General features: G+C 52.3%; 1 protein-coding gene across 2 annotated transcripts in view; it reads right to left on the reverse strand.

Moving 5' to 3' along the window:
* Positions 1–5,963: 5,963 nt before the first annotated feature.
* Positions 5,964–26,134, reverse strand: part of GRK3 (G protein-coupled receptor kinase 3) — a 96,967-nt gene continuing 76,796 nt past the window's right edge. The window contains exons 10-22 of one of the 2 annotated variants that reach the window (XM_068163285.1): positions 25,001–25,079; positions 23,678–23,808; positions 22,164–22,258; positions 19,885–19,992; positions 19,120–19,186; positions 18,809–18,909; positions 17,385–17,451; positions 15,857–15,952; positions 10,948–11,110; positions 9,593–9,729; positions 8,522–8,557; positions 7,750–7,863; positions 5,964–6,131 (exon numbers count right to left, since the gene is read on the reverse strand). In XM_068163285.1, the coding sequence (XP_068019386.1) occupies positions 5,970–6,131; positions 7,750–7,863; positions 8,522–8,557; positions 9,593–9,729; positions 10,948–11,110; positions 15,857–15,952; positions 17,385–17,451; positions 18,809–18,909; positions 19,120–19,186; positions 19,885–19,992; positions 22,164–22,258; positions 23,678–23,808; positions 25,001–25,079 (1,356 nt within the window). In that variant the 3' untranslated portion in view covers positions 5,964–5,969. The remainder of the gene's footprint in view (positions 6,132–7,749; positions 7,864–8,521; positions 8,558–9,592; positions 9,730–10,947; positions 11,111–15,856; positions 15,953–17,384; positions 17,452–18,808; positions 18,910–19,119; positions 19,187–19,884; positions 19,993–22,163; positions 22,259–23,677; positions 23,809–25,000; positions 25,080–26,134) is intronic. The other variant, XM_068163286.1, reaches the window with a different exon arrangement.

The following is a 26,134-nucleotide window of genomic DNA, read 5'->3' on the forward strand; positions in this document are numbered from 1 at the left end:
TAGAGGAGGATAGGAGAAGAGAGAGAGGAGGAGGAGAGAGGAGGAGGAGGAGAAGAGGAGGAGGAGGAGGAGAAGAGGAGGAGGAGGAGAGAGAAGAGGAGGAGGAGGAGAAGAGGAGGAGGAGGAGGAGAAGAGGAGGAGGAGGAGAAGAGGAGGAGGAGGAGAAGAGGAGGAGGAGGAGAAGAGGAGGAGGAGGAGAAGAGGAGGAGGAGGAGGAGGTCCTGTGAGGAGGGGCTGAGAGCCCTGGGGCTTTTCAGTCTGGAGAGGAGAAGACTGAGAGGGGATTTAATACATGTTTATAAATATCTGAGGGCTGGGGGTCAGGAAGGAGGGGACAGGCTCTGCTCACTTGCACCCTGGGCCAGGACAAGAAGCAATGGATGGAAACTCCAGCACAGGAGGTTCCATCTCAGCATGAAGAGGAACTTCTTTACTGTGAGGGTCACAGAGCACTGGAACAGGCTGCCCAGAGAGGTTGTGGAGTCTCCTTCTCTAGAGACTTTTCCAGCCCTGTCTGGCTGTGTTCCTGTGCCTGGATTCTGTGGTCCTGCTCTGGCAGGGGGGGTTGGACTTGATGATCTTTGAAGGTCCCTTCCAATCCCTAACATCCTGTGAGCCTGTGTGAGGAGGAGGAGGAGGAGGAAGAAGAGGGGGTGGTGGGAAGGGCTGGAGGGGACAGAAACCAACAGAGAGGGGAAAGGATAATCTCAGAACTCCTCAGACATTTGGGCTATACACAACACTCTCTGGAGAGCTTTAGATATATATTTTTTTTTCCCCTCTTTTTTTTTTTCTCCTCCCTTTTATTTTTTTTTTGTGTGTTTTGCTTTATTTATTTTTATACAATATTAAAATTAATTCCTCTGCTTTTCCAAAATAAGCTTCTCAGGCTTTTTTTTTTTTCCCTCTTTTCTTTTCTCTTTGTTAATCTCTCTTTCCTTTACCTGAAGCACTGCTAGAATTATTTACTCTCTACTGTACACTGAACACCCAGGCCCGCCCTCCCTCCCTCCCTCCTTCCCTCTGGGTCTGTGGTGGCTTTAGGCTATGCCCCTTTGAAATGTCCTTCCCAGATTTTGGAGCAGAAACCCAGAGAAATAAAGCATATATGTATGCTTTCAACCCACCACAAGGTCTATGCAGGGTGGGAGCATCTCAAGAGTGAAGTTTAAACCTGGAGCCTCGGCATCTGCTGTGCGGGGCTGGGGCGGGGGAGAGGACGGGGACACACACCAGCAAGGACTTCTGTGTGCGGTGGCCAGCGCCTGCAGCACGGAGATAGGGAGGTGAGGATGTGAGAGAGGAAACCTACACCTTAAAAACACATTCAGAGCTCCACAGCTACTGGCCTGGCTGTGAGCTCCTGCACCGGAGACCCACGGGACATGGAGGCACAAAAGTCACCACATGCACGAGGCCGCGCCCGGAATGCCGCGTCCGGGTTTGGGCTCCTCTGGTTTGAGAGGGGCAGGGATCTGCTGGAGGGAGCTCAAAGGAGAGCTGTGAGGATGAGGAGAGATTTGAGTATCTCTGCTATGAAGAAAGACTGAGAGCCCTGGGGCTGTTTAGTCTGGAGAAGAGAAGGCTGAGAGGGGATCTGAGCAACATCTATAAATATCTGAGGGGTGGGGTGTCAAGAAGAAGGCGCCAGGCTCTCTCAGTGATGCCCAGGGAGAGGGACAAGTAACAAGGGGTAGAAGCTGGAACCCCAGGAGGCTCCACCTCAACATGAGGAGACACTTCTGTGCTGTGAGGGTGCTGGAGCCCCAGAGCAGGCTGCCCAGGTTGGCTGGGGAGTCTCCTTCCCTGGAGGCTTTCACAACCCACCAGGATGTGTTCCTGTGCGGCCTGTGCTAGGTGATCCTGCTTTGGCCTGGATGATCTCCAGAGGTCCCTTCCAACTCCTAACATTCCCTGATTCTACAAAGGGCCTTGGTCCTAACTTCCTGCTGGCCTTGCTGCCACAAAACCAACACTTCAAGCAGCTCCACTGGACACCAAGCGTCCACTCATAGAGGACCACGACATGGTTCATTTTAGCACCAAATACACAACGGTTCCTACCCCCTGTGCACCAGCTACAACCAGAACTCACCCCGTGGTGGCATTTCCTTCTCTTCCCCTTGACAGAAGGAGGAGAAGAAGATCCTCTGCTGTATTTCTAAAGGAGAGTTGCTGGCATGAAGATGAACTTCAAGCTGAGGTCTGTCTCCTGGAACTGTGGGCACTGCCCCTAGCTGCCAGGCTGCCCACCCACACCCCCCACCATAATTACCCTGTTCCAAAAGCCTTTGGGCTTTGGAGCCCAAGCAGGAACCTCAACAGCAGCTGGGTGAGGTCCAGGATTTACACCAGCCAGGCTTATCCTCCAGCAGTGGTGGGAGAAGCAACTTGGGAGGCTGCACCTGGAGACTTTGCTGGACAGGAGAGGAGGGCTCCAACGTGACCAAGAGGAAGAGGTTTTGCACTTAGAAAAGAGCAGAGCCCACAGCTGGGTGAGGGGTTAACAAAACCCCAAGCAGTCAAGGATCCTCCAACAGTTTCATGAACTTGCAAAATAATGACCAAAAAACCCCAGATTTGGCCCTTTTTAGCAGCAATGAAGGAATATCTCAGCTGACAGAGTGGCCAGGGAGCACTTCACATCACCAGCCAAGCTTCCTGCCCAGCTGCAAACAGCTCCTCAGCCCCACTCTGCTTGCAGCAGGAATAACTGGGCTCTGCTTCCCCTGCACACTGCAATTTCACCTCAGAGGCTGACTTTTGGCAAGAAGTGGCTGAATCTTGACCTGGAACAAGATCTGGATTTAGAGCAACTGCCACTGAGCTAACATCACCTCTGGATGCAGGGAGAGGCAAAAGGGAAGGGAAAAGCAAAGAGGGGAAGGAAAGGGAAAGGCAAAAGGGAAAGAGGAAGGGAAAGGCAAAAGGGAAAGAGGAAGGGAAAGGCAAAAGGGAAAGAGGAAGGGAAAGGCAAAAGGGAAGGAGGAAGGGAAAGGCAAAAGGGAAAGAGGAAGGGAGAGGCAAAAGGGAAAGAGGAAGGGAGAGGCAAAAGGGAAAGAGGAAGGGAGAGGCAAAAGGGAAAGAGGAAGGGAAAGGCAAAAAGGGAAGGAGGAAGGGACAGGCAAAAGGGAAGGAGGAAGGGGAGAGGCAAAAGGGAAGGAGGAAGGGACAGGCAAAAGGGAAGGAGAAAGGGAGAGGCAAAAGGGAAGAGGAAGGGAGAGGCAAAAGGGAAGGAGGAAGGGAAAGGCAAAAGGGAAGGAGGAAGGGACAGGCAAAAGGGAAGGAGAAAGGGAGAGGCAAAAGGGAAGGAGAAGGGAGAGGCAAAAGGGAAGGAGGAAGGGAAAGGCAAAAGGGAAAGAGGAAGGGAGAGGCAAAAGGGAAGGAGGAAGGAAAAAGGGGAGAAGGGGAAAGTGGGGAAGGGAGAAAGGGGAGAAGGGGGAAAGGGGGGGAGGGGGAAAGGCAGGAAGGGGAGGAAGGGGGGGAAGGGGGAAAAGCAAGGGAATGACAAAAGGGGAAAGGAAAGGAAAAGGCAGGAGGGCAACAAGGAACTGCAGAGAGCTGCAGCTCCCCCAGAAGTCACTGTTCCCCCCCAGCCCAGCCCCTGCAGCATGTTCCCATCTTCCCAGCACCACCTCACTCCTGGCTGCTGCCCTCAGGCCCTGGCCCTGGCTGAACGTCAGGGACAAAGAATCCCGAGACAACAATGCTGCAGCACCGGGGGGCAGCTGGCTGGGGGCAGGGGGTGTTTCACAGCACCATGTCATCCTCTATTTTGAAATCTTCACATCAAGCAGCTCCCCTCCATGCTCAGGGTTTTCACTGCAGCTGCTTTGCTTTCAAAGGACTTCCAGACAACCTGTTTAACCTCCCCCTCCAACCCCCATTCCCCCAGTGCTGAATCACTCATCCAGCTCTGCTGATGCCCACAGCTCCAATTTCTTCTCTCTTTACTTCCCTGAACATTCATTTACAAAAATAAGTCCTATAAATATGGTCCAAACACACAAAAGACAAGGCTGGGCCTCCTTCCCTCGGCACTGGACACAGTCTCCTACACCTGCAGCTGAAGGGCCTCAAGTAAAGCAACACCACCGAGGATCTCTGGCCAAGAAAACCCCTCAGAGAGCCTGATCCCTAAACCAGGAGGGAGCAGCTTGGAGCAGTAGTGAAGAGTTGCTTGGCAGGGTGGAATTCCAGCTTTCCCTCCACACCAGCAGAACCAGACAGCTCCCCAGCTCAAAAGAGACAGGGATCCGCTGGAGAGAGTCCAGGGCAGAGCTGTGAGGATGAGGAAGGGACTTGAACATCTCTGCTATGAAGAAAGACTGAGAGCCCTGGGGCTGTTTAGTCTGGAGAAGAGAAGGCTGAGAGGGGATCTGAGCAACAGCTATAAATATCTGAGGGCTGGGTGTCAAGAAGAAGGTGCCAGGCTCTCTCAGTGATGTCCAGGGAGAGGACAAGTAACAAGGGGTAGAAGCTGGAACCCAGGAGGTTCCACCTCAACATGAGGAGACACTTCTGTGCTGTGAGGGTGCTGGAGCCCCAGAGCAGGCTGCCCAGGTTGGTTGGGGAGTCTCCTTCTCTGGAGGCTTTCACAACCCACCTGGATGCGCTCCTGTGAGGCCTGTCCTAGGTGATCCTGCTTTGGCCTGGATGATCTCCAGAGGTCCCTTCCAACTCCTAACATTCCCTGATTCTACAAAGGGCTTGGTCCTAACTTCCTGCTGGCCTTGCTGCCACAAAACCAACACCTCAAGCAGCTCCACTGCTAGGATTCTGTGAGGTCTGGGATGTCTGCTCTGCCTCATGGCTTTGTGCAGAGCAAAGAGAAGGATCCAGGAGTGCTCCAGCAGCCGTACCGAGGCTCCTGGCCCAGCTGCACCCAGCACATGCACTGCAATGCATTGGACTGGAGTGAATTCCTCTCTTTTGGTGGTGGTTTCTGTTGGGGTTTTCTTTGCTGTTGGTTTTGGTTGGTTGGCTTTAATGTTTGAAAAGTGCAGTCGACCTGAAAAGGGGGGGGGGGGGGGGGGGAGGAGGAGGGGAAGGGGGAGGAAAGTTGGCTGTAAACTTGTCAAAAGGAATCTTGCTCTTTACAAACCTGTGCTAAAAGAGTTGGGATTGATACAAGAGAGCACTAAAGATGAAGCTACCAGCAATTCCTCTTCACCAGCCAGGACTCTGTGGTGTCAGTTACAGGACTGCATAACACGGAGAGAAGGAGCAAAACCGGTGGCAGCTACTACCAGGGAGTACAACAACCCCAGGGAATAACCTCAGTTCAATGCTTCCATGAAGTAGCAGTAACATTTAAACCACAGGACAGTTAGAATTCAGTACTTTGAAGTGCATAAGAGAGTCACACACTGTTGGTCATCAGCAGTATGGAGGAAGGGCATCATCGAGTCAGCAGTAATGGTTGGAAAGGACATGGCAACACGACGGGTTCCAGGGTAGCCAACAGGGCAGCTCTGCAGCTCCTTCCACTGCCCAGGGCTCTCTGTTGGCATCCCACATGCCAGGGGAAATCCCAGCCAGCAGAAACCAAGTCCAGCCTCCAGGCAAGGGTATTGCAGGCCCAACGTTTTCCTTCCATCAGTAGTTCCAGAGCCGCGGAGCAGGAGTCGGACACCACCAGGGGGCCGGGGGGTGAGTGGGAGCAACACACAGCCTCCACGCTTGGGCATCTCCACCACTGCCAGGAGCATGCTTCACCTGCCACTGTGCCAGCCTTCACAACCTCCAGAGACAGAGTTCTGACATGATCCCAGCCTTCACAACCTCCAGAGACAGAGTTCTGACATGATCCCATGCTGTAAACATCTAATTCTTCCTCTCCTAAGCAGATCCCGCGTCCAGGATTGCACAAAGTAACTCATAAGGATGCTGTGAAACTCAGCATGTTCACCAAGAAGCTTGTTTGTTTGTTTGTTTTCCCCCTAAGTGAACTTGGTCTCCTGCTTCTCCTACAGCCCATTGCTGTTCCTGTGGCTGAGGGGTGGTTTGGAAAGCTCTACGACCGTGGAGCGAGATTTGTTGAGGAACTTTGGAGCCCGGCGCAGCAATCTCTGTGCCTCAGTGAAAGCTTCTGTCAGCTCCTTCTTCCACTGGATGAATTCTGGGTCACTCTGAAAGAGACAGAGAAGCACAGACTCATGGACTGGTTGGGGCTGGAAGGATCTTCAAAGCTCATCCAGTCCAACCCCCCCCCCCAGCAGTCAGCAGGGACATCTGCCACTAGAGCAGGTTGCTCACAGCTCCAAACCACCTGACCCGCAGTGGTTCCAGGCATGGGACATCAACCTGGGCCAGGCTCTCAGCACCCTCAGTGCCAGACAATTCTTCCCTCTCTCCAGTCTGAATTTCCCTCCTTCAGTTTAAACCCTCAGCCCTTGTCCTGTCACAACAGGCCCTGCTAAATGTCTGGGTGGCAGTTTGGCACTTCATAGTAAACCAGGATGACCTTCAAGGGTCACTTCCAACCTGATGTATCCTGTGGAGCTGCCAACAGTGTCTCCTCTCTCAGGGAGCACTTCAAGCAGCTTGTTTTAGTTTTCTGGAGGAATGAGTAACTTTGGACACTGAAAAGTGGCAGCTCCTCCATCACCCAGCCCGAGCCAGGCGAGGCAGCCAGCCAAGGTGCTCTGAGGACTTGTGTACTTCCCTCACAAACACACCACCAGCTGATGGTATGAGGAGCAGCTGAGGGAGCTGGGGTTGTTCAGCCTGGAGAAAAGAAGCCTGAGGGGAGACCTTCTGGCTCTATATAATTCCTTGGAAGGAGGTTGGAGCCAGGTGGGGGTTGGCCTCTTCTCCCAAGGAACAAGCGACAGGACAAGAGGAAATGGCCTCAAGTTGCCCCAGGGGAGGTTTAGGTTGGACATGAGGAACAATTTCTTTCCCTTGAGGCCTGGCCCAGGCTGCCCAGGGCAGTGGTGGAGTCCCCATGCCTGGAGGGATTACAAAGCTGTGGAGATGTGGTGCTGAAGGCCATAGCAGTGCTGGGTCAATGGTTGGACTTGAACCTCAAAAAGGTCTTTCCCAACCAAAATGATTCTCTGACTCTCTGAGCTAACTGTGGTGAGACACATGCCAACAAGACCTTTGAAGCCCATGGAAGTGGAGAAGGTTTTAGGAGCTTTGAGCTCTTTACTAAACTCATTTTGACCCCAAGCTCAATGAAATCCACCATGGCAACTGGCACAGCTGCACCCTCCCTGCTTTCACCACTCAAGTGTGATCAAATCACAGAATCACCAAGGCTGGAAGAGACCTCAGAGATCATCAAGTCCAACCTGGCACCCAACACCTCAGGACTACTAAACCATGGCACCAAGTGCCACATCCAATCCCCTCTTGGACACTTCCAGGGATGGGGACTCCACCACCTCCCTGGGCAGCACATCCCAGTGGCTAACAACTCTCTCTGGGAAGAACTTTCTCCTCACCTCAAGCCTAAACCTCCCCTGGTGCAGCTTGAGACTGTGTCCTCTTGTTCTGGGGCTGGTTGCTTGAGAGAAGAGACCAACTCCCCTCCTGGCTACAACCTCCCTTCAGGTAGTTGTAGACAGCAAGAAGGTCTCCCCTGAGCCTCCTCTTCTCCAGGCTAAGCAACCCCAGCTCCCTCAGCCTCTCCTTTGCTCCATGACAGATAATAGGTGAAGGAAGGCCCCAAAAACCTTCTCAGCCATTTCATCACAGCACACCAGCCAAGCATGAACCACAGCTGCTGGCCAAAGGTCTCACCTCACACTGCAGGACAAACTGCTTCCCTCCTTTGATCCTCAGCAAGATGCACTTCTTGTCTTTGATTTGAGTTTCCTCCACAGACACGATCTGTTCCATGGTCAGCAGGTTTTGCTGCAGCAGTGGCAAGAAAGCAGAGAGATGATTCCAACCCCCCCCAGAACAAAACACCCCACCCCAAACCCTGCTGCCCCTCAACTGGAGCCTCTGCCTGATTGATTGCTCTGGGCTAGTTTCTGAACACCCCCAGTCATGACACAAAACCTTTCTTTCTTTCTGGGGGCTGGCTCAGGAGCTAAAGATAGATTGTAAGGTAAGAGGGAGACTGAGCAAAGGGCTTGGTTGCTGCAACAGAGACAAGGAGATGGAAGCTATGGCAGCCAGTAATGACAGCATGGAGTAGGAATCTCCAAGTAGGTGTGTCTAAGGACAAAGCAGGCCCTGGTTTCCCCCCAGGGAGCTGCACATAATGTGATAGATTTTCCAAGTCTTGCTGCTGCTAAGGAAAAAAAAACACCCAGCAAAGGCCAATCTCCCTGATCTCCAAGAGCCAAAGTGGAACCTGTCAGCACCACGTACTTACAAAGGAGGCAACACAGACAACAGCTTGCAGAGAAGCTTTCCCTGTAGACTGTGAGTGGCCAGCAATGTCCTGAAACTCCCAAACCTGGCTCAAGCCTGCAAATGCCCTGCACATGATCACAGCTGGACTAAACTAGAGGTGCTATAGCATTTCCCTGCAGGTAAAATGCTATAGTGGTGATCACCTTACCAGCTTATGTTTTTTTGTATAAACAGTCCAGAGGTCCTAAACAAAAAACAACACCCCATGAACTCCCAACAGCCTCCTTCAAAGGTGGAACAACACAAAGCAAGCAGCTTTCCCAAGGCAGCTTTCTCTCTGCTGCCCAGGAGCTAGAGAGATGCTCAAGGGAAAGCCCCTCGGATCCACAGGCTTGGAGGAAACTCCAAGGGGGAACGCTGGAGGGGGAGCACTTGAGATCTGCCTCCACACCACATCCCTCCTGCCTTCTGCTGCTCTCCAGAGTATGAGCACTCTGGGCAGGGACTGGCTGGAAAGCAGCCCTGAGGAGAGAGACTTGGGGGTGCTGGGGGAGGAGAAGCTCAACAGGAGCTCTCAGTGTGCACTTGCAGCCCACAAAGCCAATCAGATCCTGGGCTGCAGCAGCAGAAGTGTGGCCAGCAGGGCAAGGGAGGTGATTCTCCCCCTCTGCTCAGCTCTGGGGAGACCCCACCTGGAGTATTGCCTCCAGTTCTGGAGCCCCTATTGCAAGAGGGATCTGGAGGTGCTGGAAGGTGTCCAGAGCAGGGCCAGGAGGATGAGCAGAGGGCTGGAGCACCTCTCCTAGGAGGACAGACTGAAGGAGTTGGGGCTGTTCAGTCTGGAGAAGAGAAGGCTCTGAGGTGACCTCATTGTGGCCTTCCAGTCTCTGAAGGGGGCTACAAGAAGGCTGGGGAGGGACTGCTCAGGATCTCAGGGAGTGATAGGACTAGGGGGAATGGAATGAAGCTGGAGGTGGGGAGATTCAGGCTGGAGGTGAGGAGGAAGTTCTTCCCCATGAGAGTGGTGAAGCCCTGGAATGGGTTGTCCAGGGAGGTGGTTTAGGCCCCATCCCTGGAGGTGTTTAAGCCCAGGCTGGCTGAGGCTCTGGCCAGCCTGATCTAGTGTGGGGTGTCCCTGCCCATGGCAGGGGGGTTGGAACTAGCTGATCCTTGTGGTCCCTTCCAACCCTGACTGATACTATGATCCTATGATCTGCCTCCACATCCCCCCTGCCTTCACCCCTGGCAGCTGCTGCTCTCCAGAGAGACCCCCACTCACCCGGGACTCTCCTTCCCCTCGCCACTCCAGTCGGTTTGGGAAGAGGTAAAAGTAACGCCGCTGCCACTGAGTCAAGAAGGGGTTGCCCAACTTCAGCATGTAGCCATGCATGATGCAGTCCTTCCCAAGGGCATAATCTACAAGGAGAGGAGCCATTAGTGTGTGGAGACAAGGCACTGCCTAAGAAACATTCTGTAGATGTCTGTGTGGAGAAAGAACACCGCGAGGGTGGTGGGAAGGGGCTGCCTGGAGAGGTGGTAGATCACCCATCCCTGGAACCATCCCAGGTCAGGTTTCTCTGGGGCTCTGAGCAACCTAAACTGGCCAAAGACATGCCTGTTCATGGCAGGGCAGCTGGAACTAGATGACTTGTAAGGTTTCTTCCAACCCAAAATATTCAGTGATTCAATGAGTCCTGAATACTACGTGACTCAGTGCGTCCTCGGCCAGGCTTGTGACACTGCTGCTCTGCACCCAGGCTCACTCAGAGCCAGCCTTGCCTTAGCTACATGAGCTGAGGTGGCTGCAGGGGAGTCACCAAGAACAGAATCTGGTTCTTAAAAAGGAGCTGGGGCAGTTCAGCCTGGAGAAGAGAAGGCTCCTGGGAAACCTTACAGGAGCCTTCCAGTACCCAAAGGGAGCCTACAAGAAAGCTGGGGAGGGACTTTTGACAAGGGCTTGCAGGGCCAGGAAGAGGGGCAATGGCTTGGGGCTGGGAGAGGGGAGATTGAGACTGGAGATCAGGAAGAAATTCTTTCCAGTGAGGGTGGGGAGACACTGGCACAGGCTGCCCAGGAAGGTTGGGGATGCCCCCTCCCTGGGGGTGTTCAAGGCCAGGCTGGATAAAGCCTTGAGCAACCTGGGCTGGTGGGAGGTGTCCCTGCCCATGGCAGGGGGATTTGAACTAGATGACCTTTAAGCTCCCTTTCAACCCAATCCATTCAATGATTGAAAGCACTGGAAGCTGCTCTCTGCAGTGGAGAGCTTGGGGTGCCACCTCCTCACACAAACAAGTGAGGGTTGCAGGGGAGGACGCTCCCTTTGTCTTTGTCCTGAAATCCAATCCCACCTGTCCTTGGGTTTTTCTTCCCCTGAGCACACACCATAAACAAAACCATTGAAAGGCTGCAGAGGATCATCGTTGGAAGGGAGCACTAAAGACTTTTTTTCCACAGCATGATGTCACCCCACAGCCTTTCCAAACACGAGGAGAGGTCTTTAAGCTGACTAAACGAGGGCTAACGACTGCTGGTGCAGGCCAGGAGCAGGAAGAAGCCCCAGCTCTGCGACTCCAAACACATGCATTACTACCTAGCAGCAAAAAGGTGGGGAGAGAAGTGGAGTTGACAGATTACCTTCCTCGTGGCCAAGCTGCTTATTTTTAGCCCTTTTTCTGGCCTCAACTTTATCTGTGTCTGCATTTACTGCATCATAAACGGTCTCTGCTACTTCTTGCTGCCAACGCTCCGATATTACCAGAGGGAAGTTCTTATACAACTCCTGGTCACTGTCAAGCAACTTGCAAGAGAAAACAGAGAACAAACAACAACATAAAACAACCACCCCACCAAGCCAACAGTTTAGAAACTCTTCTCCCCAAACCATCCAACCAAATCACCCATGCAACAGGATGAGCTTTAAGGCTGGGCTGAATTCGACCTTACCCCAGCCAGACAAAGTGCCAGCCAAAGGAAAGAGAGAGATGTAGCAGCTCAAGCAAAGCTACAGACATGAGTTATAGCCATGAGGTCTGTGGGGACAGGTTGGGCTTGGTGATCTCTGAGGTCTCTTCCAACCTTGGTGATTCTGATGGACATTTAGACACAGAGCAAACAGGTCACCTGCTCCAAGCTGCTTTGGGGTGATAGCTCTAAAGGCCTCACTCAGCGCTCTCCCATCCTGTTCTCCACATTATTGACTCTGGGGGAGCTGGTTGATAGCAGGCTGGACATGAGCCAGCAGTGTGCCCAGCTGGCCAATGGCATCCTGGCCTGCATCAGGAACAGTGTGGGCAGCAGGAGCAGGGAGGTCATTCTGCCCCTGTGCTCAGCACTGGTTAGGCCACACCTTGAGTCCTGTGTCCAGTTCTGGGCTCCTCAATTTAAGAAGGACATTGAGAGACTTGAAGGTGTCCAGAGAAGGGCAACAAAGCTGGGGAGGGGTCTGGAGCACAGCTCGGGGAGGAGAGGCTGAGGGAGCTGGGGTTGCTTAGCCTGGAGAAGAGGAGGCTCAGGGGAGACCTTCTTGCTCTCTCCAACTCCCTGAAGGGAGGTTGTAGCCAGGTGGGAGTTGGTCTTTTCTCCCAGGCACCCAGCACCAGAACAAGAGGACACAGTCTCAAGCTGTGCCAGGGGAGGTTTAGGCTCCAGGTGAGGAGAAAGTTCTTCCCAGCAAGAGAGATTGGCCATTGGGATGTGCTGCCCAGGGAGGTGGTGGAGTTCCCATCCCTGGAGGTGTTCAAGAGGGGACTGGATGTGGCACTTGGTGCCATGGTTCAGTTAGTCCTGAGGTGTTGGGTGCCAGGTTGGACTTGATGATCTCTGAGGTCTTTTCCCAACCTTACTGATTGTATGCTCTGTGTTCACAAAGCATTGAGTTGTGCTTCAAACTTCCCCAGCACAAAAATACTCCCTGAATAAATTCAGAGGTGTCTTTTACACAGAGGAGGGGTCCCATGCTTCCACAGCTTAGCCTCACATCTGTGTTCATTCACCTTCCAAACTCAGCTCTGCATGCTGCAGCCCTCCTGCTCTGGATGTTCTGTGGTGACAGGTTGGACCTGATGAACTTTGAGGTCTCTTCCAACCTTGGTGATGCTGTGTGATTCTTCTGTACCCTAATCCTTAATTACAGCACTTCAGTCAAACTGCTTTAGGGGTTTAAGTTGGACATGAGGAATAATTTCTTCCCCTTAAAGGCTGTGAAGGCCTGGCCCAGGCTTCCCAGGGCAGTGGTGCAGTCCCCATCCTTGGAGGGGTTTCAAAGTCATGGAGATGTGGTGCTGAGGGCCATGGTTTAGTGGTGCCCTGGCAGTGCTGGGTTGATGCTTGGACTGGATGAGCTGAAAGGTCTCTTCCAGTCAAAATGATTCTTTGAGTGTTTGTTGCTTGACACAGCCACATCCTCATCCTGGGTTTGGCCAGCAGGCACTTTGATGCAGTACAAAAAGCAATCAATGTTTATTAAAGGCTTCCATTTGGGGATCACTTTAAACTCTCCACAGCCACTCCCCAGTTGCATCAGCTTCTGTTGATTAACAGAGGAACTAGACTTTCATCTTCCAGGAACTAGACCTTCATCTTCCAGGAACTAGCCCTTCATCTTCCAGGAACTAGACCTTCACCTTCCAGAGATGCAGAGGCACCTTTGCAGCATTCCAAGCACAGCAATCCCACAGACTTTCCTGCCTGGGGCTCCTTGCAGGAAGCAGGACAGGAAAGCCTTGCTCAGTTCTTCTTGCAGAAGGAGAGATCTCCTCCCAGAGCAGATCTCTTCATTCTCCTCCTTTTCAGAGGTCCACAGCCATAGCACAGCAGGGAAATCCCCACTGGATCTGAAGGCAGAAGATTTCTCTGCAATTCCACATGAGGAGTGGTTGTAGCCAGGTGGGGGTTGGTCTCTTCTGCACTAAAACAAGAGGACACAGTCTCAAGCTGTGCCAGAGAAGGTTTAGGCTGGAGGTGAGGAGAAAGTTCTTCCCAGAGAGAGTTGTTAGCCATTGGAATGTGCTGCCCAGGGAGGTGGTGGAGTCCCCATCCCTGGAGGTGTTCAAGAGGGGATTGGATGTGGCACTTGGAGCCACGGTTTAATAGTCATGAGGTGTTGGGTGACAGGTTGGACTTGATCTTTGAGGTCTTTTCCAACGTTATTGATTCTGTGACTCTGAGTGGCTCAGAGGGATTCCTTGGGACATCTGAGGAAGAGGGGAAAGCCACAGGCATCCCCTGCTGGCTGTGAGGAAGCTCAGAGAGCACGTGTTCTCCTCGGTGTCACAGGACACTCTGCACTACAAATATAATCCCCAGGGCTAACTGAGGAGAACAAGGCACTCAAAGCTGGCATCCCCAGGGGCACAGCCAGCTCCTGACACCTTCAGGGAAGCTCTGACTGCAGCTGAGTCAGAGGCAACAATTATTCAGCCCCTTCTAAAGGGCTGTGACATCCCAGTGAAAGCACAGAGCAAAGAGGCTGTGATATCCCTCACTGACTCAGGACTAAGAATAAATCCACCTCCCAGGCAGCCTGAAGGAGGATCAGAGCTGGAAGTGCTGTGGCTACACCCATTTACAGGTCTTGCAGAGAGTGTTAGCCATTGGAATGTGCTGCCCAGGGAGGTGGGGGAGTCACCATCAGTGGAGGTGTTTAGGAAGAGCCTGGATGAGGCACTGGGAGCCATGGTTTAGTTATGAGGTCTGTGGTGCCAGGCTGGACTTGGTGATCTCTGAGGTCTCTTCCAACCTTGGTGATTCTGTGATCTGATGCCCTCAGAAGGTAAAAGGAGAGCACCTGGTTTCTCCTTGCTCTGGATGGTGGCCTTGAGGAGCTGCAGGATAACTGGAACCCTGCTAGGCTGGCCCTGTAGCTGTGGAGTTTTCTGGGCTAAAGACCATCTTGGGTGCCCTTAAACCTTTCCTGTGCCAGCTTCTGCAATCACAGCAGGTGACACTGGGAGATGTGCTCCTTGTTAGGCACAGGGAGCTCCTCACCTGGTTTGGTGCTCACCAAGTTTAGAGCAATCACTTTTCCCCCCCTGCCTCACAAGAATAAAGCTGGATCTCCTGAAGACAGCAGCAAAAATCCTGACCAGGACAGGCCCAGCTGAAGCAGTGGGAGACAAACACACACACACACACACACACACAAAACCAGCATCATGAATGGAGACCTGAACCACACAGCCTCTGTGGGGTGAAGAAATCAGGCACTTCTGATTCACTGCTGGGGCTCCAAGCACCAGGGAAGCTTCAGAAGGAGGGATGAAGCCACTGGGGTGTGTCACACCACCCCCACAGCAGCCTGAAGTGGGCCAAAAGCTTCAGCTTCTCTTTCACTCTGTTTTCATGGGGTTTTGGTTAATATCAGAAGGTGGAAGATTTCCTTTATCACTTGTCTAACATGAAGGTGCTGCCATTAATAGAAAGTTTCTCCTTATTTTGGGGGACATGGTTTGATGGCCATGGTGGTGGGAGGTGGATGGTTGGACTCAAGCTTTGAGGTCTGTTCCAAGTGAAGCAATTCTATGGTGCTATGAGAGTTTTCCACTGCACTCTCCCACCACCAGGTAATACTTACAAGAAGGTTTAATTCAATCTATCCAAGCCAGGTTTAGTTCCATTTATCCAAGCCAGGTTTAGTTCCATGAATCCAAGCTAGGTTTAGTTCAATTTATCCAAGCTAGGTTTAGTTCCATTTATCCAAGCCAGGTTTAGTTCCATGTATCCAAGCCAGGTTTAGTTTCATGTATCCAAGCCAGGTTTAGTTCAATGCATTCAAGCTAGGTTTAGTTTCATGAATCCAAGTCAGGTTTAGTTCCATTTATCCAAGCTAGGTTTAGTTCCATGAATCCAAGCTAGGTTTAGTTCAATGTAACCAAGCTAGGTTTACTTCCATTAATCCAAGCTAGGTTTAGTTCAATGTATCCAAACTAGGTTTAGTTCAATGCATCCAAGGCAGATTTAGTTCAATGCATCCAAGATAGGTTTAGTTTAAAGTATCCAAGACAGGTTTAGTTCCATGTATCCAAGCCAGGTTCAGTTCAAAGTATCCAAGCCAGATTCAGTTCAAAGTATCCAAGCCAGGTTCAGTTCAATGTGTCCAAGCCAGGTTCAGTTCAATGTGTCCAAGCCAGGTTCAGTTCCATTAATCCAAGCTAGGCTTAATTCCATTTATCCAAGCTAGGCTCAGTTCCATTTATCCAAGCTAGGCTCAGTTCCATTTATCCAAGCCATCAGAAAGAAATCACAGCTTGTGAAACTACAAACCCTTCCAAACCTGACCATTTGAAACACTTCCTTTATCCTACAACACCTTGGGAGAGGAAAGCAGATTTCAGCCCCTTTTAAAGCCATGAAACATTAAGGACTTGGCAAGCAGCAACAACCCAACCCTCAGCCCCAGCTGCCCCGTTCACAACAGCAGAGATTAAGCATCCAGAGATGAAAGCCACCCCCTGGACATTCAGCAGCCCCTGAAGCAAAGGAATGGCAGGAGCACATGGCAAGTGTCAAGCACAGAGGTCAGAGGCCATCACTTCAAGCTGTTTACCTTAATGCCTTTAGTGTCCTCTTCATCAAACGACCCAATATCAAAGGCATCTGCTGCATTGACTTCTCCCCGGGGAGGAATCAATGGTGGAGGATACTAGGGATGAAAAGCAGCAGAATCAAAGATAAATTGATGGACATTAGTTAAATCCACTCTGCAGATCACAGAATTGTCAGGGTTGGAAGGGACCTCAAGGCTCAGCCAGTTCCAGCCCCCCTGCCATGGGCAGGGACACCTCACACCACAGCAGGTTGCTCACAGCCACCTCCAGCCTGGCTGCAAACACCTCCAGGGATGAGGCTTCCACCACCTCCCTGGGCAACCTGTGCCAGGCTCTCACCACACTTTTTCTCTTCTGACTCTGCAAAATGATGTCCCTTGAAACTGAACTTCAGAGCAAAGATGTTCTCCACTCCTTCCACACAATTCAGCAGGCTGGACGGGACCCTCCAAGGTCATTGTGTCTAACCCCCCTGCCTTGCACTCAGCAGGGACATCTCCAATTAGAGCAGGCTGCCCAGGGCCACATCAAGTTTAACCTTGAATGTCTCCAGGGACAGGGCATCCACCACCTCCCTGGGCAACCTGTGCCAGGGTCTCACCACCCTCATGGGGAAGAACGTCCTCCTAATGTGGCAACCTGAATCTCCCCTGCTCCAGTTTCAAACCACTGCCACTCATTCTGTCCCCACAGGCCCTTCTAAACAGGCCCTCCCCAGGCTTCCTGTAGGTCCCCATTAGATAGTGAAATACAGCTCTAAGATGTCCATGGAGCCTTCTGTTCTCCAGGTTGAACAAAGGAATGGAATGGAATGGAATGGAATGGAATGGAATGGAATGGAATGGAATGGAATGGAATGGAATGGAATGGAATGGAATGGAATGGAATGGAATGGAATGGAATGGAATGGAATGGAATGGAATAAACCAGGTTGGAAAAGACCTTAGAGATCATCCAGTCCAACCTATCACCCAACACCATCTAATCAACTAAACCATGGCACCAAGCACCCCATCCAGGCTCTTCCTAAACACCTCCAGGGATGGGGACTCCACCACCTCCCTGGGCAGCACATTCCAATGGCCAATCTCTCTTGCTGGGAAGAACTTCTTCCTAACATCCAGCCTGAACCTCCCCTGGCACAGCTTGAGACTGTGTCCTCTTGTTCTGGTGCTGGGTGCCTGGGAGAAGAGACCAACCCCCACCTGGCTCCACCCTCCCTTCAGGGAGTTGGAGAGAGCAATAAGGTCACCCCTGAGCCTCCTCTTCTCCAGGCTAAGCAACCCCAACCCCAGCCACCCCAACTCCAGCTCTCTCAGCCTGTCACCACAGCAGAGGTGCTCCAGCCCTCTGATCACCTTTGTGGCCTCCTCTGGAGCCAATCCAGCAGGTCCCTGGACACAGTGCTCCAGGTGAGTGCATGTGGTGGAGACTGGAGCCCTGAATTTCATTTCCCATGACCTGTTTAGGTTTATTTTCCTTTCCCTGCTCCAGGAAGGAAGCTGAAGTGAGGATTTCATCCTTTACCTTTTGTAAATAGACTTGCTGCCAATCAATGCCCTTGAAGAAAGGATGTTCTTTGACTTCTTGTGCACTGCAAAACAAAGGTAAGGGAGTCAACAAAATGAGAGGGCTCCTCAAGGGTCTGTGAGACATGCAAGGCCTTCAGAGGTCACATTCTGTCACCTGAGGACATCAGTAAAATGCTCTTTTCATTAAGGACATTAAAAAAGAGCTTCCTAGGTAACCCAAAGCAGAGCAGCCCTCCAGTGGGAACAAAGCCAGGTTGGATGGGGCTGTGAGCAACCTCATCTAGCAGGAGCTGTCCTTGCCATTGGAAGTGGGATGGAAGAAGATGATCTTTAAGGTCCTTTCCAACTCAAAGCATTCTAGGATTCCATGAAGACTAGAAATAGGGCTGCAGGTCTGGCAGTCATGCCTGTTCTGCTGCAAGATTCCATCCTTTCACACAGCACACAAGACTTGGCTGTTGTCAGGTCAAAGAATCACAGAATCCTAGAATCACAGGATTGGTTTGGTTGGAAAAACCCTCAAAGACCACTCAAAGAGTCCAGCCACTCACCAAAGACCACTGGAAAAGCCCTCAAACAGCCTCAAGACTAACCTTCAACCCCACCATGGTCATTGCAGAATACAGAGTTAACCAGGTTGGAAAAGACCTCAGGGATCATCAAGTCCAACCTCTCACCCAACACCATCTGATCAACTAAACCATGGCACCAAGTGCCTCAGCCAGGCTCTTCCTAAACACCTCCAGGGATGGGGACTCCACCACCTCCCTGGGGAGCACATCCCAACGGCTAACAGCTCTCTTTGGGAAGGACGTTTTCCTCACCTCCAGCCTAAACCTCCCCTGGCACAGCTTGAGACTGTGTCCTCTTGTTCTGGTGCTGCTCGCCTGGGAGTAGAGACCAACCCCCACCTGGCTACAGCCTCCCTTCAGGGAGTTGGAGAGAGCAAGAAGGTCTCCCCTGAGCCTCCTCTTCTCCAGGCTAAGCAACCCCAGCTCCCTCAGCCTCTCTTCACAGGGCTGTGCTCCAGACCCCTCCCCAGCTTTCTTGCCCTTCTCTGGACACCTTCCAGCATCTCAACATCTTTCCTAAACTGAGGAGCCCAGAACTGGACACAGGACTCCAGGTGAGACCTAACCAGTGCTGAGCAGAATGATTTCCCTGCTCCTGCTGGCCACACTGTTCCTGATTCAGGCCAGGATGTCATTGGCCTTCTTGGCCACCTGGGTACACTGCAGCCTCATGTTCAGCCATGGAGCCTTTCTGTCTGGGACCTAATCTCCAGTCTAAATCTCCCCTCTTCCAGCCTCAATCAATTCCCTCTTGTCCTAACACTCCAAGCCCTTGCAAAAAGCCCCTACATGAGGAGAAGTGGAAATCCCTCAAGGCAGTGGGGTCCAAGGAGAAGTCAACACCTACCTCCTCCCTTGGCATCCCAGCCTCTTGCTAACATCCCGCTGCAGGAGCCCTTCCAAGAGGGACTTCAGCTCAGGAGAAAAGGAGTCTGGGAGCTCCACATTCTGTGGACAAGAGAAGCACAACAAGAGCTGGTGAACCCTGCCAGCAGCACCATCAGCTTTCCCCGCTCAGAAGAGCAGCTTTTCTTTGCTGGTTCCTGCAACCAGCCCTTCCCTGTGTGAGTACAGGCAGCAGAGCTGCAGTTTTCAGAGGCACCTGGGAATTCCCCACCCAAGAGGAGTGCAGCTCCCCACGGCCCCCAGGAGCCTTACCACGGTGAGCGTCATCCGGTCGATCTCGTGCTTATCTTTGGTTTTGTGCTGTCTGAAAGGACTGTGACTGCAGGGAGAAGAAAATGCACTAAGAAATGCAAAGCCACACCACCAAGGTTATTGCCAAGAGAGGAGGAGATTCACAGGCTCATGGTAAGGGTTGGAAGGGACCACTGGAGATCATCCAGTCCGACCCCCACGCCATAGCAGGATCACCTCGGGCGGCTCACCCAGGCACACGTAGAGATGGGTCATGGAAGCTCTCCAGAGAAGGAGGCTCCACAACCTCTCTGGGCAGCCTGCTCCAGGGCTCCAGCACCCTCACCACAAAGCAGTTTCTCCTCATGTTGAGGTGGCACCCCTCGTTCCTTGGGCACCGCCACCAAAAAGAGCCTGGCACTTCATCTTGACAGCCACCCCTCAGACATTTATAGACGTTAACATGATTCCCTCTCCTTCCCTTCACCAGACTCAGCAGCCCCAGGCCTCTCAGTCTTTCTTCATAGGAGAGAGGTTCCAGTCCCTTCATCATCCTCACAGCTCTCCACTGAACTCTCCCCAGCAGATCACGTTGACAACACACCATGTATGACAGATACAGAACACAGAATGCTTTGGCTTGGACAGGACCTTAAAGACCATCTAGCTCTAACCCCCCTGCCATGACCAGGGGTGACTAGCACTCTGTAAGTGCTTCAAGGGACGGATGAGGACAAAGCCAAGGCTCAAACCAACAAGGCAGAGAGGAGCTGAAGCTTCACTCACCCTCTGAGGAGTTTGAAAAGCATGCAGCCCAGGGAGAACCAATCCGCGCTGCTGTCATACGCCGTCCCCTTCTGCAGCACCTCGGGAGCCATGTAGCCGTGGGTACCTCTGAGAGGAGAGAGAGCACCTTCATTACAACCCACCCCAGCACCAAGCAGGAGGCAAAACTGCTGCCTTCCCAACAGGACAGCCTCAGTTTACAACCATTACCATGATTTGCTTTTGCCTCTCCTCAGGGCCATGCCTCTGGCTGCTTGGTTTGGGTGCAGCTGCTGAGGAAGCAGCTCAGAACCCTGAGCAGGGATTATTTTGCCTGTGTGCCTCAAACTCCCAAGAACCTTAGTGGGGGGGAAAAAAAGCCTTTAACAGTCACAGTATGGAGACTGCAAGGCTAAATTTAGGCTGGTAAGGTGGTGCCTGCAAAGGGATTTTTAGGTGGAGACTGGGGACTCTTTCCATAGGGTGAAGGGTGATGAATTCAGACTGGAAGGAGATGGATTTGGATTGGACATTAGGAAGGAATTCTTCCCCATGAGGGCACTGGAACAGGTTGCCCAGTGAAAGCTGTGGAGGTTCCAAGCCTGGAAGCGTTCATGGTCAGGCTGGATGGGTCCTTGAGCAATCTGGCCTAGTGGAAGGTGTCCTTGCCCAAGGCAGAGGGGTTGGAACTAGATGATCTTTAAGGTCCCTTCCAACCCAAACCATTCTAGGATTCTGTGGAACTGAAGCAGCTACAGTGAGGTTGAACCAAGGGTCAGACAGTGCCTTCCTCCTGAGAGTGGAACACAACAGAGAGATGGATGGCTGTGCTTTGTGCCCACTCAGTTTAGAGGGCAGATAAACACAAGGACACACTCAGGGCTCCTAATAGACCACACCAGACCACTCCAGCCCTGGGGCCCACAAGACTGAGACCTGCTCTGACCCATCACCCCAGAAACAGAGTGAGCAGAGCTGGTTTGTGCCCTCAGGATCTGTCTGATGTGTTTCCTGTCAGCTACCACCCAGGTGCTAGATTAACAGCAGGATGCCTCCAAAATCTAGCCCTGGTCACCACACAGAGCAGCCACCAGGCACTGCTTTTACTCTTGATGTAAGTGGGACACAGGGACTCCTTCAAGAAGCCACTGCAAGCCTTTTGAGGTGTGCCAGGATGAAGCTTTCCTCTTCAATACATTGTGGGATTAAATCAGGGCAAATGAGGACCTCAGAATGATTCCAGATCAAACATGGAATCCCACACACTACCCAGCAAATTCAGTCCCCACTGATGACCTGCTGCCCAAGAAACTCAGTCCCCACTGATGACCTGCTGCCCAAGAAACTCAGACCCCACTGATGATCTTCTGCCCAAGAAACTCAGTTCCCACTGATGACCTGCTGCCCAAGAAGCTCAGACCCCACTGATGACCTGCTGCCCAAGAAACTCAGTCCCCACTGATGGCCTGCTGCCCAAGAAATTCAGTCCTCACTGATGACCTGCTGCCCAAGAAACTCAGTCCCCACTGATGACCTGCTGCCCAAGAAGCTCAGTCACCACTGACGACCTGCTGCCCAAGAAACTCAGACCCCACTGATGACCTGCTGCCCAAGAAGCTCAGACCCCACTGATGACCTGCTGCCCAAGAAACTCAGACCCCACTGATGACCTGCTGCCCAAGAAACTCAGACCCCACTGATGACCTGCTGCCCAAGAAACTCAGTCCCCACTGATGGCCTGCTGCCCAAGAAACTCAGACCCCACTGATGACCTGCTGCCCAAGAAACTCAGTCCCCACTGATGACCTGCTGCCCAAGAAGCTCAAACCCCACTGATGACCTGCTGCCCATTTCAGTCCCTACTGATGACCTGCTGCCCAAGAAACTCAGTCCCCACTGATGACCTGCTGCCCAAAGGCAGAGGAAGGAACAGAGTTTACCTCCAGGTCTACAGAGCTCCACAAAGACACAATAAATGCTGATTCTGAGTCAGGTTTGGAATATTCAATTATCCATTAAGGACAATTCAAACAATCTGGTATTTTAGCTCAGTCAAGGCTCTTCCCTGAAGAGTGAATCATCTCCCAATAATGTGTCATCTTCCAGCCCATGCCTACACATCAGCTGCCACAACCATGCAGGAGAAGAGAGAGGAGACTGAAACACTTGAGGAGAGTGCCCAGCTTAGCCCTGGGCTGTGCCACACAGCTGATGTTTTCTCCCCTTAGGCAAAGGTGAAAGAACAAGACACAACTAGGGCTTCTGTTTGTTGCAGCAAAGCTCCCACCCTTCATACTTACACACTGGCATGTGGCTTCTTCTTGGAGAAATCACAAGCCAGCCCAAGGTCTGATATCCTCACGTGCCCATGTTCATCCAGCAAGATATTTGCAGGCTAGAAATACACAAGAGACATAAAGGTCACTGCTTGGTAGTGCTCAGCTGCCAGACCTACACATTCTTGACTTGCTGGAAGGTGTCCAGAGAAGGGCAAGAAAGCTGGGGAGGGGTCTGGAGCACAGCCCTGTGAGGAGAGGCTGTGGGAGCTGGGGTTGCTTAGCCTGGAGAAGAGGAGGCTCGGGGAGACCTTCTTGCTCTCTCCAGCTCCCTGAAGGGAGGTTGTAGTCAGGTGGGGGTTGGTCTCTTCAGGATGCCATTGGCCTTCTTGGCCCCCTGGGCACACTGCTGGCTCATGTTCAGCCTACTATCAACCATTACCCCCAGGTCCCTTTCTGCCTGGCTGCTCTACTGCCACTCTGTCTCCAGCCTGTAGCACTGCCTGGGGTTGCTGTGGCCAAAGTGCAGCACCTGGTACTTGGACTTGTTGAATGCCATCCTGTTGGACTCTGCCCACCTGTCCAGCCTGGCAAGGTCCCTCTGCAGAGCCCTTCTACCCCTTCTAACAAATCATCTCCTTTCCTCCCAAGGCAAGGTTGCAGGTAGGACAATTCTCTCACTTCTCAGTTTGTTGCCAAGAAACTCAGACCCCACTGATGATCTGCTGCCCAAGAAACTCAGTCCCCACTGATGACCTGCTGCCCAATTCAGTCCCCACTGATGACCTGCTGCTCAAGAAGCTCAGACCCCACTGATGACCTGCTGCCCAAAAAACTCAGACCCCACTGATGACCTGCTGCCCAATTCAGTCCCCACTGATGACCTGCTGCCCAAGAAACTCAGCCCCCACTGAGTTTCCTCCCAAATCATCTCCTTTCCTCCCAAGGCAAGGTTGCAGGCAGGACAATTCTCTCACTTCTCAGTTTGTTGCCAAGAAACTCAGACCCCACTGATGACCTGCTGCCCAAGAAACTCAGTCCCCACTGATGACCTGCTGCCCAATTCAGTCCCCACTGATGACCTGCTGCCCAAGAAGCTCAGTCCCCACTGAGTTTCCTCCCAAATCATCTCCTTTCCTCCCAAGGCAAGGTTGCAGGCAGGACAATTCTCTCACTTCTCAGTTTGTTGCCAAGAAACTCAGACCCCACTGATGACCTGCTGCCCAAGAAACTCAGTCCCCACTGATGACCTGCTGCCCAAGAAACTCAGTCCCCACTGATGACCTGCTGCCCAATTCAGTCCCCACTGATGACCTGCTGCCCAAGAAGCTCAGACCCCACTGATGACCTGCTGCCCAATTCAGTCCCCACTGATGACCTGCTGCCCAAGAAACTCAGTCCCCACTGAGTTTCCTCCCAAATCATCTCCTTTCCTCCCAAGGCAAGGTTGCAGGCAGGACAATTCTCTCACTTCTCAGTTTGTTGCCCTCTCTCCAGCCCCCCTGTGGATGCAGCCACTTGGTGCCCCCCCAGGTTACCTTCAGGTCCCTGTAGACCACGAAGCGGTTGTGCATGTGTTCCAAGCCCAGGATGATCTCAGTAGCATAAAACCTCATTTCTTTCTCAGAAAACACTCCATGCTGGGAGAGGTGGTAGTGCAAATCTCCTCCTACAATTACAAGAGCTGAGATGTAATTAAAGAGAAGAGGCAAACCTTGCCTCACAAGCAGACACAGCACGACCTTAGAGGCGAGGGGGAGGGAAGAGCACAGCTTTTGCAGGGTCTTAGAACCTGTGGAGCCAGCAAGCAGAAACCCACTCCCTCCCCCCCAGGGATGTTAATAAATACATTTGATCCCCCTGAAACTTCATTTTGACAATACATTGACTTCATAGACCTTTGGATGCAGTGACTAATCCAGCCACTGAGTCTTAATGCATAAAGGACTTCCACAGCAGGCAAGTTAAATGCGGTCAGGCAGAGAGGATTCTGGATGAAATGAGCCTACAGAACAGCCCAGTTTGGGTTGGGAAAGGTCACCTGGGCCATAATCTTCAAGTATTCATGTTGGGGATGTTTTCCCTCTTTCCCAATGAAAGGACAGACCCAGCAGAGTGTCACTCTGTGAGTGAATCCCCACTCAAATTGGGAACAGTGCGAGGAAAAGCTTTCTGACCACACTGCAGGTTGAAAATAATCAACCAGTGACATGAGCCTGACCTGGACTGTAATGAGAAGCCTGACTTGCAACAGGCCAAAGCCAGCCCCTCCCTCACTTACAGAAGAGGAGCTCCAGACCTCAGCTGGATCTCCAGCTTGCAGCACCGTCAGGCCCTGCAGGATCGCTGCCAGAGTTCGAGGCCAAACCCCCACAAGCTCTGAGCATCCCCAGCAAACAAGGGCACAGCAGGATCTTCTCTCTGCTGGCTCTGCCCACTCCTCTCTGTGCTCACCAGAGTCATGCCAAGGCTTGCATGTATAATTTCTTCCCTCTGAGGAATGCTTCCCCCATCAATGTTCTTTGCAGAGCTCTTTGGAGCAGCCCTTTTATTCCTGTGCTGAGCGCCGTGTCCCTGATCTCCTACACTGCTCCACATGACCATCATCTCCTCAAGCTTCCCAGCCAAACAGGCCCTTTGAGATCTTCATTTAAATATCTTCATGTTAGAAGGTAATTTCCACCCCCCCCCCCCCCCCAAAGTCTGTTCTCTACACCCCCTGCTTTAGATCACTTCACCCCATCCCCAGGCTGATGCTTCACACCTCCGGTTATTTTCCCCCTCCTTCTCCTTGTGATCTCAGCAAGCCCTGCTGCCAATAGCTCTGTCATACCATCACCATCTGCATGAGCCTTGCTTACCATTCATCAGGTCCAGAATGAAGCAGAGCTTGTCAGGGGTGTGGAAGGCATAGGTCATACACACTATAAAAGGACAGTCCTAGGAGGGAAGGAGCAGAGAGTTCATCCCAGGTAAGAAGCAAAGCACCACTCAGAGAAGCTAAAAATACAGAGGAGAGATTTCCTGTGCCAGTTGCCAACATTCAAAATCATTTTCTCAAGCAATCTGTGTATTCATCTCCACACTCTGATGTGTCACTCACTCACCCTTCAGAGACCTTCCATTTTGCCTTCTCTTTTCAATACAGATATAGAAAGAGGTGTGAGGAGCCAAAGGTGCAAAATGCAGGCAGCATCAGTACCTTCTGAGGACAGAACCACAAACAGAATCCCAGCATGCTGGGGGTGAGAAGAGACCTCCCTCTGGAGGTCATCCAGCCCAAATTCCCCTGCTCAAGCAGGGGCACCCACAGCAGCTTGCCCAGCATCACAATGGCCAGATGGGTTTGGAAGCTCTCCAGAGAAGGAGACTCCATAACCTCTCTGGCCAGCCAGCTCCAGGCCTCCAGCACAGTAAAGAAACTTCTCCTCCTGTTCAAATGCAACCTCCTGGGCTCCAGTTTGTGCCCACTGCCCCTTGTGCTGTTGCTGGGCACTGAGAGAAGTCTGAGCCCATAGTGCTGGGGCCAACAGGATGATGAGCTAAGAAGAGCTTAACCACTCCTCTGCTCCAAGACACCAGGCAGGAAGCACAAGTGTGACCTAACGTGACTTAAACAATGTGTCAACTGTTGCAGTGTTGATAGTGAAAGCTCTGGGAAATCTCTAACAGGAACTTCCTTCCTTCCCAATTTAGAAGCAGCAAAACACAGTGGCCTTGGGCAGAGGGGAGGCCGCAGGAGCCAGCTCCCGGTGCCGCCGCGCTGAGCAGGAAAGGGAGGGAATGGTGACACAGCCCTCAGTGCCTGGCCAGGACTGAGGCATTCAGAGAATGGCTTGGGGTGGAAAGGACCTAAAAAAAATCATCCAGTCCCAACCCCTCTGCCATTGGGCAGATGGGCAGAGTCCAATGGGATGGCATTCAACAAGTCCAAGTGCCAGGGGCTGCACTTTGGCCACAACAACCCCAGGCAGAGCTACAGTCTGGGGGCAGAG

This window comes from Melanerpes formicivorus, unplaced genomic scaffold (genome assembly GCF_026170545.1).
Source record: "Melanerpes formicivorus ecotype bairdi unplaced genomic scaffold, bMelFor1.0.p_v2 SCAF_72, whole genome shotgun sequence".
Classification (NCBI taxonomy): Eukaryota; Metazoa; Chordata; class Aves; order Piciformes; family Picidae; genus Melanerpes; species Melanerpes formicivorus.